Source organism: Nicotiana attenuata, chromosome 7 (assembly GCF_001879085.1).
Source record: "Nicotiana attenuata strain UT chromosome 7, NIATTr2, whole genome shotgun sequence".
Taxonomy (NCBI): Eukaryota; Viridiplantae; Streptophyta; class Magnoliopsida; order Solanales; family Solanaceae; genus Nicotiana; species Nicotiana attenuata.
In genome coordinates, this window is record NC_031995.1 from 104,793,952 (window position 1) to 104,804,868 (window position 10,917).

Below are 10,917 nucleotides of genomic sequence, written 5' to 3' on the forward strand. Positions count from 1 at the left end.
TTGACTTGGTGCTTTGTGACAGGGAAGGATTTTGATGCGGCACGGGTAATTGGAGATGAAATGGTCTTACGGGGCCCGCTGCTGACAAAGGGATTCTATTTCCCTTCCTTAGTGACCACATTGTGCTTGATGAGAAACACCCCTACCAACCCTGCTGATGGCGATTTGCCTCCCAAAGAAGCTTTCAAAGCTTCTAGCATCAGAGTGGGCAGGGGCACCCGCACCACAATTGAGATTGATGATGAGGAGGATGATCCGGTCCCTGTTGCACCGTCCAGGAGGTCTGTTGACAGTGTCGGGCCCTCTTGGCGCTCCCATTCTGGAGCAGACCTATCACGCTCACAGTCCTCCCGGCCTATGCTGCGCTCCTTGGAGGAAGAGGTCGCGGATCTCCGCACCTCGGTGGATGGTCTACACACACGGATGGACGCCATGTCACAGAGGCAAGCTAGATCTGAGAGCCGATTTATGGCTTGGCTACGCGCATTGGGGAGGGCCTGCCATGTAGACCCCAGCACCGTCTCCGACTCGGATTGACTCTCAGGGAAGTCTTCTCACCCTTCTGCTCTTTACTTTATTGATATGACATGGGGACATGCCATAATTTTAAGTGTGGGGTGGGAGACTTGCTCTAACTGTGTATTGACATGTATATAGCTGTTGTTGTGTTGTAGCATTAGATGTGTTGTACATATGTGAGTGTGTTATATTAGGAGTAGCTGACTTGGCCCAACGACGGAAACTTGTTGACAGGTCTCTTGAGGGTCAAAGTCAGATATATATATAAATAAAAAAATAAAAAAATAAAAAAAAATAAAAAAAAACTTGTAGAGGACTCTCCCTGATGACGGACTATGTGGACAGTACTCTTGAGGGAAGTAGTCCATGTAGAATTTTTTTTTATTTTATTTTCTTCTTTTAGGTAGTGTAGTACCTCCCCCTTGGTTTTTCTTTTGACCACGGTTCTTTTCCAAGGGTTTTTCTTGAACCGGGTTAGGTAGATTTTTCTTTTATAGTTTTAGGATTAAATGGGTGAAGGTCAGAATGTAACCCCAAATGTGCACACTTGCAAAGAAAACGAAGGGTGTAAGGTCTAAGCTTGTTTGTGGACTCATAATATATGCCTTAATTTTGCACATCTTGTCTGGCTTGAACACTCGTATGATTGTGTTGATGAACTGATTCGGAATGAGTTACATGCTAAGTGTGTGTGAGTTGTTACTTGCATCCTATGCCGACATATGATACCTAGAACTTGCCCTGTGTGTTTGCAAAGCGAAATAGAAGTCGTTTGGTCTTAGAGATGATTGAGGCATTTCTTTGTGCAACCCTTTATACTTGAGAATCCACCTGTGCATACTACCATAGTTAACTCCTTTGAGCCTGAAGCCTGTTCTTTGATAACCCTATAATAATCTAAATCGTTGTGTTTGAATAAGCTCATTGTTTGAACCCTTACCTCCTAGAAGCACTTAATCACTAAAGAATATACAAAAGTCAAAGTGTGGGGTGGGAGAGAACTAAAAAAAAAAAAAAAAAGGAATCAAGAATGAAGGTTCTGGTTGGTGAACTGGCAGTGTACAATAAATCTGGAAAAAAAAGAGAGAAAAGAAAAAAAAAAAAAGCCAGTTGTACCTAACGAAAAGTGGGGGTCACAAGTGAAACAAAATGTGAAATAATGATTGGGTTGAGCATGAAGGTGAAACAAAAGGAAGTTGTATTAAAAGTGCTTAGGGAGGTTAGTCACTATATCCAAATATATCCTACCCGTCCCTTAGCCTACATTACAACCTATAAAGACCTCTTGATCTTTGACTGAATGGCTCGATTAGTAGAGTATTACACTAGGGGCAAGCTTATGGTGTGTCTGTGTGGCATGTGAATGCTCTTTGCTGAGAGTGAGTGAATTCTTTCTATATATGGTTCCTTATTGTTGAATTTTATGTGTGTGGAACTTCTCTCAGATTTTGTTTATGTGAGGGCATGTGACTCAGGAAGAAAAAGTGAGTCTTCACTTCTGTTAGAGTAATTAGAGTGAGCACAAGTGTGTCTTGGCATGAGAGTCCGCATTTGAGATATGATTGTGCACTGCTTGGGTCGATCATTGATAATAGCAGGTGTGACATAAATTGGGGCAATGCATTGAACAGTTAGGCCTAGAAGTGCGGTTTAGTTTGCTCGAGGACGAGCAAAGGTTTAAGTGTGGGGTGTTGATAATAGGTGAATTTGACTGTAATCACACCTTAAATAATCACCTTCTTGTGTAGTTTTAATGCTAAAAGTGATGACAAAATGCCCTTATTAGTGCTTTGCATGATTTGTAGGTGATATATGTATAAGGAAGGCTAAGGAGCAGTTTTGGAGTTAAAAGTGATGAAAAGAGGCCAATTGTGAAATTTCCCAAGTGACCCATGCAAAACAGGCCAAAGATTCAGAATACTGGATCCACCGCGGTTCCACCGCGACCGCGGCAGAACCGCGGTGGGAAGCAGCTGCAGAAGATTGAGAATCCGCGAGGGTGTTTGGCCGCGGTTCTGCCACGGCATCGGGGACCAAAGTGTCAATTACGGGATTTTTAGACCTAAAACCTATTTAAAACACTAGACTTCGCCCAAGAGAGGCATGTATTGATTTTTTAGGTTTCTTAGCAAGGAAAACCATTGTGAGAAAATACTCTAAACATCTTTCTTCTTTTCTTTTGATTTTATGATGAATTCAAGCTTAGTTTATTTTCCCATATCCATGAGTAGCTAAATTCCTTGTCTAAGGCTTTGATGGAACCTATTGGGTGATGAACTTCTTGTTTATGTGAATACAAATTGCTAGTTTAATCTTTATTTGTTAAACTTCGTGTTCGTTGTAGTTAATTGACATGATCCTCAATTAGCTGTGCCTATTTAGTGTGCATAACTTGGAAAAGAGTGCATATTTAGGGTATTGTTGAACAACACTACTCCTAGATTATTAGAGGAATCTATAATTGCGGGTTTAAAGGCGGGATTAGGAATAACGAAGCCTTGGGTGCAATCTAACTTGAATTGTGCTAAATAAAGCAAGCTAGTGTATCTCGGGAGAGTGCAATAGTATATTACTGTGATTACTCGGGAGAGATTTGCGGTAAGATTAGCGTTCATGATTGATAGAGATGTGTGGGTAAATTTGTATGAGCATAAACAGAAGGGATTCCATCAATAGGGGAAATCATTGCCTTAGCTTTGTCCCATAATTGTTTACAACCTTATTAATTTAGTTACAGCCATTTAGTTACTTGCAAGCTAGTTGTTAAAGAACACTCAACTGAGAATTTGAATATTTGAGAAGCTGGTTCTGAAGACTTGGTGGGTCTGAAGATAGCGGTTGATAGGTTAATTCTCTGTGGATTCGACCCTGGGCGTAATACTCGGGTTATATTTGTAACGGCCGCATTGTCCTTTTTATAAGGCATAGTTGGGCGTGATCATCTATCATGGCCATTTTAAAAGGAGAATCTAATTGAAAGCAATATGGATGCCATTCCTCCTGTTTAAAGGCCAGTGATACTACTTTAATCTAGTGGAAGGAACTGTTTCTTTTCTTAGCTTTTAATTACTTAATTACAATCATTGTCAAGAAAATCTATTTTATTTTCAACATTATATTCTTTTGGCTCTTATAGTCTCAGAAGTCAGCCGGGGATTCTTCTTCCTATATAAGGAGAATAAAAGCAAAACAAAGCTGCCAACTTACAAACAACATATCTTGTTTATTATCTTAGAGAAATGGAAAAGACAAATGTTGAAATGGATGAGATAAAGATGGGAAAAGCAGTAGAAATTGATGAGCAGAAATGGGTTTATGACTCTTCAGTTGATTACAAAGGAAGAGTTCCTCTTAGGGCTTCAACTGGTGGCTGGAAAGCCTCTTTCTTGATTATTGGTAAGAATTCATCTAATAAATGTCACATGCACACACATGTTTCACTTAATTCCCTCTACGTCTCAATGATCAAGAACAAAAAGTAAACAATTCAGTTTGTTTTTGCTGCAAAGTTATAAAATTACGGATATATCTTATATTCACTTGTCGTATAAAGTTGTTGTCATGTGACTACGAGGTTACGGGTTCAAGCCGTGGAAACAACCTCTTGCAGAAATGCAGGATAAGGCTGCGTACAATAGACCCTTATGATCCGGCCCTTCTCCGGACCCGTGCATAGCGGGAGCTTAGTGCACCGGGCTGCCCTTTCTTTTTCACTGATCTTATAAATGAATTTTTAGACAAATGGTGGAATTTGACATGTTGTAGAAGGTTACTTAATTTATTTCAAGGTTACCGCTATGATTACTTTTAACCTGATTTGATAGTTATATAGAACCGTTTTTATTAGGGAAATAATCTTTTGCAAAAATATAGGATAAGACTGAGTATAATAGATCTTTATGGTATGATCCTTTTTTAAACTTCACATATAGCGAAAGCTTAGTGATTGAGCTGCCTTTTTTTATTAAGGTGGTGAAACCACTTTGGAGGAGGAACCAAGTTTAGTGTATTTACTTTATGAATTTGGCTGATGTTTGGTCTTTATTGGCAAAGAAAGCTCTCCATATAAAAAGACTTTCAGAAAACAACTTCCATTAGTCAGGCTCTGAAGTTTGCTGTGCTTGAGGCCACCATTTGAAGCACTAAGTATAGAGGTGAAGCTAGAATTTCAATTTTATGTGTTATGAATTTTAAAACAATTATTCCAAGTATTAATAATTGGATTCTAATTTAATATTTGTATACATTCAGTAAATTTCTTAACTGAAATACACTGTTTGAACAAAATCTATTGGGTTCGATCGAATCCGTATTCAGCCTTCTAGCTCCGCCCCTGCTTAGGCAGCAACAGTTTGGGACTCATATTCATATATCTTGAAATATCTTCCCCTTTAATATATAGCACTCTCTCCGGTCCAAAATAAGTGATTTTTTGGATGTTTTCATACAGATTAAGAAATCCTCCTTTTAACATTAATTAGCAATGAAATTGACCATATTAACCGTTACTATCTCACATAAACACTCCTAACACATATTCCAACACTATTTACTCCAAGGACAATGTAGGAAAAAAAATAATTAATTCATTCTTGAAATCTGGAAAAATCACTTATTTTGGACCACAAGAAAAAGACCAAAAAATTACTTATTTTGGACCGGAGAGAGTATGTTTTTAATAGAGCTGATTATCTGTTGTCAGTTCCTTAAACAGAAAGCTATTGACATGGTCCAGTAGAGTTTGATGGTTTTTCTTTTCCTAATATGTTGCATTCAGGTGCTTCTTTCTTTTAAACCCTTTCATATACTACATACAGTCGTTTTTAAACTTGTTTAAGGTTTTAATACATCTATTGAAAGGTTATTTTTATAGCACTAATAGTAAAGATTTTTTTTTGACTAAATTACCTTATATCTCTCCTCAAAATGAGTAATAAGTGCTGAAAGACTTTTTAAAAAATTGTACGTCCGTTTATTAAAATGATAAACCTTCTTGATTTTCTAAAGCAACACTTATTTTAAAATATATCTGTTTGACTCAAACGACTTATAAAATGGACCAGAGAGTATTAAGATTAATATAAGAAGAATTAGAGGCCCATAAACTTCGATTAATCAGTGATTCTCTGTCAGTTAAAAGAATATTACCCTTTGAGAAAAGTCTCTATGTAATGAGAACCACTAAAGAGTTCTATGGTCACTTTTTGGGTACTGTAGAGTGTAGACTGTAGTTATCAAGATACAGTCAAATTTCTCTGTAACAACTTTGTTTGTTTCAAATATTAGTGAATTGCTGTTATAGAAAACATATATTATTATAGAACATGAGATCTGGTTCCGAAAAAGTTTGACTTTTATAAAGAAGTGTTGTTATATAAAGATATTGTTATAGAGAGATCTGACTGCATACACTTTTTGATAACTTAATACTCCCTCCGTTCCAGTTTATGTGAACCTATTTCTTTTTTGATCCGTTCCAAAAAGAATGATCCCTTTTTAAATTTGGAAACAATTTAGCTTAAGCTTACAATTCTACCCTTAATTAGAAACTTTTATAACCACACAAATACTCTAGGCTCCTTTTTAATTTGTTTAGGACCATAAATTTCAAAAATCTTTATTTTTTCTTAAACTTCGTATCCAGTCAAATAAGTTTAAATTAAAACGGAGAAAGTAATAAGTTTGGTTAAGTGGAAAGTAGCACATAGCCAAGGGTATATAACTACTCATTGGTTCTCAGTAACTCTTTTTATAGATAATCGTGAAGAACTGTATTCCACAGCATAAATTCCAAAACTAGACTCCTAATTGCCTAGATTCTACCCAAGTGGTCCAATACCTAAGACGAGGAGTATTTATGACGCAACAAATATCATATCTTAATAAGTAAAAAGCATAGCTAATTGCCACTAATAGCCTGCTTGGCGAAGTCCCTTTTTATGCCGAAAACACTTTTTTTGTTGCTAAAAAGTATTTTTATTTCGGAGTTAAAAGTGTTTGGCCAAACTTTTATAAGGAAAAAGTATTTTTGAGTAGAAGTAGAAACAATTTTTGAGAAGCACAGAAAAATACTTCTTCTCAAAAGCACCTTTTATAAATACTTTTGAGAAAACTACATTTAGAAGCTCTTTAAAAGTTTGGTCAAATACGAATTGCTGCTAAAAAAAAATCGAATTAATTAGTCAAATACAAATTGCTTCTCATCAAAAGTACTTTCTTGAAAAGCACTTATGAGAAAAATACTTTTCAAAATAAGCTATTTGGATGGTTGTTATGCATCGTATAGTATTGTATTGTATATTCTTGTGATGTATACAATGTTTGGTTAGATTGTATTGTTTGCCGTCATTTCATGATGTCAAGCACCAATAATATGAAGAATAAACTTGCAATACTATAAAGAAAAAAAATAAGGTATGAGGTAGAATTATTATATTAAAAGGTCGGGTAAAGGATAACATAAGATTATTTAATAATGAGGAAGGACAAGATGAGACAAAAAAATAATGTAACAACGCGACCACACCAAATCGGTCATTCCATAAAGTGGCACTTTTTATCGTTATGTAACAACATATTTTGACGATACGATATAACAAAAATTAAATAACAATCAAAACAAACATTGTGTTTAAAGTAACAATACCATACAATACAATAGGTAACAACCATCCAAACAAGCTACAATTGTATAAGCGCCAAACAAATTACTACCTCCGTTTCAAATTAGATGAGGTACTTTTTTTTTAGTGTGTTCTAAAATAAATAACACATTTCTAAATTTGAAAATAATTCAACTTTAAACTCTTCATTTTACCCTTAATGAAAACTTTTATAATCACACAAATGTCATCATCCCATGAAGCTTTTACCCCTTAAGTTTTTAAAATTACAAGTTTCAAAAGTTTTTTTTTCTTAAACTTGGTGCCGTATCAAACTATCTCATCTAAATTGAAACAAATGTAGTATAAGAAAAGCAGAGCTAATAGGATACTTGCCCTAAGGATCAGATTTGTAAATTTATATCACTTCCAGACCCCGGAGAATCCTGTAATTTGTACATGAATTCCTTTTGTATCTGTTTTTTTCTTTTTTCCTTTTGGGTTAAATTCAATAGCTTTTTCAGTTGCTTTTTGAAATGAAACTCTGTTCTATAATTTTCAGGGTATTATATTTTTATTTTCTTGAATACATGATGTATTATACATCTTATATCCTTTATTACTATTAAGTAATTGGAGAAAACTAATGAGTTGTGTTTGAATGTAACAGCAATTGAATTCAGTGAAAGGCTGAGTTACTTTGGAATAGCCACAAGTCTGATTATATACCTAACTAAGGTTATTCATCAAGACCTAAAAACAGCAGCAAAAAGTGTGAATTACTGGACAGGTGTCACCACTTTGATGCCATTACTAGGAGGGTTTGTTGCTGATGCATACTTGGGCAGATTTTGCACAGTTCTTGTTTCAACCACTGTCTATCTCCTGGTAATCACAGTATTTAGTGGACTATATTTTATTTTCAATAATCACATTTTAAATATTTTATTCTCAATAATCACATTTTAAGATATTCAAATAGGCCAAATAGACAAGTGTAACTAGGATTAGTAAGGTCATTGGTGCTACTTACTTCCACTTTCTTCTTTGAAGTTTTTTATTATTAATAAAAGCCCATAAGGGACTGCAGCCTGGAGGATATTATATAGAAGAAAAAAAAGGAATCAACTTCCAAAAGTGAAATCAACTAAAAAATAGTAAAAAAAAAAAAAAAAATCAATACTGTTCCTTCTGTTCTATTTTATATGATACTCCTTACTTTTTTTGGTTTTGTCCCCAAAAAAAGATGTACTTTTATATTTGGCAACTTTCTAGCTTTAAATTTTTAATTTATGCTTGACATGCTCTTACAGCCCTAGAAATATTATATGACATGTTTAAAACCATAAGTTCTACGAGTACTACTCATCTGTACCAAAAGTCTGTCTTTCTTTCTTTCTTTCTTTTTTTCTTAAACTTTGTGTTCAATCAAATACTATCATATAAAATAAAACGGAAAATAATATTTTATTCAAAGATTGGAAATGACCTTCTGGAATTCTACTTTACAAACACTGTGATCAAATTATAACTTTTCTAGACACAATCTTTTATCCTAGAATCATTAAGTTCTTCATACAGATAAATCAACAAATCATGATTTGCTTATGAAACAACTAAAACTATTCTGTTAAACAGGGCTTGCTTCTGTTGACAATGTCAAGTGTGGTACCAAGCTTGAAACCTTGTGGGAGTGACATCTGTCAAGAACCTAGAAAAATCCATGTAGTGATCTTTTTCTTTGCAATCTACTTAATCTCCATTGGAACAGGAGGGCACAAGCCTTCTTTGGAAAGCTTTGGTGCTGATCAATTTGATGATGATTATCCTAAAGAAAGAAGGAAGAAAATGTCTTTCTTCAATTGGTGGAGTTTTGGACTTTGCTCTGGTGTATTACTTGGTGTTACTCTTATTGTTTATGTACAAGATCATGTTAGTTGGGGTATAGCAGATTTGATCCTCACATTAGTTATGGCTTCTAGTTTAGTCATCTTTTGTGTAGGCAGGCCATTCTATCGTTATCGAAAAGTAACTGAAAGTCCCTTAACTACAATGCTACAAGTTATTGTTGCTGCAACTAGAAAAAGAAATCTTCCACATCCTTCAAATCCAGCTTGTTTGCATGAAACTCAAAAGTCAGAAGCTAATAGAAGGAGGCTTTGTCATACCAAAAGTCTGAAGTAAGTTTTCAACTTAGTCTTGAATTGATCTGATTTACATTTTAGTATATATATGTTGTCTTTTGTTGGAAGTGGAGCCTTGGCGTAACTGGTAAAGTTGCTGCCATGTGACCAGGGAGTCACGGTTTCGAGCTGTGGAAACAGCCTCTTGCAGAAATGCAGGGTAACGCTGCGTACAATAGATTCGAGCCGTGGAAACAGCCTCTTGCAGAAATGCAGGATAAGGCTGCGTACAATACACCCTAGCGGTACGGTCCTTCTCCGTACCAGCGCATAGCGGGAACTTAGTGCATCGGACTGCCCTTTTTACGTTATCTTTTGTTATTCTACTTGTAGGTTCCTTGATAAAGCTGCAGTCTTTGATGAGACACAAGATACAATAGTGCAAAAGCAGAATCCATGGAAACTTTCTACTGTGACCAAAGTAGAGGAATTGAAGCTACTTATCAATATGACACCAATTTGGCTAACCACTTTACCATTTGGTATTTGTATAGCACAAGCTTCAACATTTTTCATCAAACAAGGCGTGACACTTAACCGAAAGATCACTCACAATTTCGAGATTCCACCAGCTTCAATGTATGGCATTGGAGCTATTGGCATGATAGTAACTGTCACTATCTACGACAAAATCCTCGTACCTCTGCTAAGAAAGGCAACAGGAAACGAAAGAGGCATTAGTATTCTTCAAAGGATTGGCATTGGAATGATGTTTTCGATTACAACTATGATCATTGCAGCATTGGTTGAACGAAAGAGACTAAGAATTGTTGAGAAAAATCTACTTGAGGGTTCAATTTCAATGAGTGTATTTTGGTTAGCACCTCAGTTTTTTCTCGTTGGTATAGGAGATGGATTCGCGCTAGTGGGATTACAAGAGTACTTCTATGATCAAGTACCTGATACAATGAGAAGTTTAGGCATTGCATTTTACCTTAGCGTAGTTGGTGCTGCAAATTTCCTAAGCAGTATGTTGATCACAATTGTGGATCATATTACAGAAAAAAGTGGTAAGAGTTGGTTTGGAAAAGATCTGAATAGCAGCAGACTGGACTATTTCTACTTGTTGTTAGCTACTATAACAGCAGTGAGTTTGTGCATCTATGTCTTTGTTGCTAGGAGCTATTCCTACAAGAATGTACAAAGCAGGAGAACTGCAGATGTGGCTAATTGCCACGATGGCGATGATCGTGAAGTAATGGCTTAGAAGTTTGATCTAAAATTGTGAAGTTGTGAAGCTCAGAAAGCAAATTTACCATGTATTATATTTTCATAACTTAGAAGCAATAAAACTCCTTTATTAGAAGTTTAATCCTAGTACATTTACTAAATTAATACAGTCCTCAAGCTGAGAAAGCAAATTGTTGGTTTATATTAGTTACCTTATATTATTCTGATAACTTAGGAGTAGAAGATCCTCTTCTTTTTTTTTTCGTGTACACTGTCAATTTGTGTCATGTTAAACTCCAAAAAGAAATTATCTGTTGGTAGCCACAGATATGCCACAGTGTCACTCTGGCTAAGGCCCAGACAGTATGGTCGAATCATTTTGGGGCAAGTGCACACATAGCCATTCTCACGTATGCTATTTAGAGATTAATCAATACTTATTT

General features: G+C 35.6%; 1 protein-coding gene across 2 annotated transcripts; it reads left to right on the top strand.

The window, feature by feature from the left end:
- LOC109229631 (protein NRT1/ PTR FAMILY 5.6-like) lies at nucleotides 3,678–10,676 on the top strand. 2 transcript variants are annotated; one of them, XM_019395146.1, is made up of 4 exons: nucleotides 3,678–3,915; nucleotides 7,792–8,009; nucleotides 8,760–9,301; nucleotides 9,638–10,676. In XM_019395146.1, exons 1-4 carry the CDS (start codon nucleotides 3,759–3,761, stop codon nucleotides 10,509–10,511), a joined length of 1,791 nt encoding a protein of 596 aa, XP_019250691.1. In that variant the 5' UTR covers nucleotides 3,678–3,758; the 3' UTR covers nucleotides 10,512–10,676. The 2 variants fall into 2 exon arrangements, with proteins under 2 accessions (XP_019250691.1, XP_019250692.1); XM_019395147.1 differs by lacking the exon at nucleotides 3,678–3,915 and adding an exon at nucleotides 4,218–4,673.

Excerpts from the sequence above, each read along its gene's own strand:
- LOC109229631 (XM_019395146.1), top strand. The coding sequence starts at position 3,759 with ATGGAAAAGACAAATGTTGAAATGGATGAGATAAAGATGGGAAAAGCA. Across the intron at positions 3,916-7,791 it reads AGCCTCTTTCTTGATTATTG|CAATTGAATTCAGTGAAAGG; the intron begins GTAAGAATTCAT and ends TGAATGTAACAG. Across the intron at positions 8,010-8,759 it reads CAACCACTGTCTATCTCCTG|GGCTTGCTTCTGTTGACAAT; the intron begins GTAATCACAGTA and ends TCTGTTAAACAG.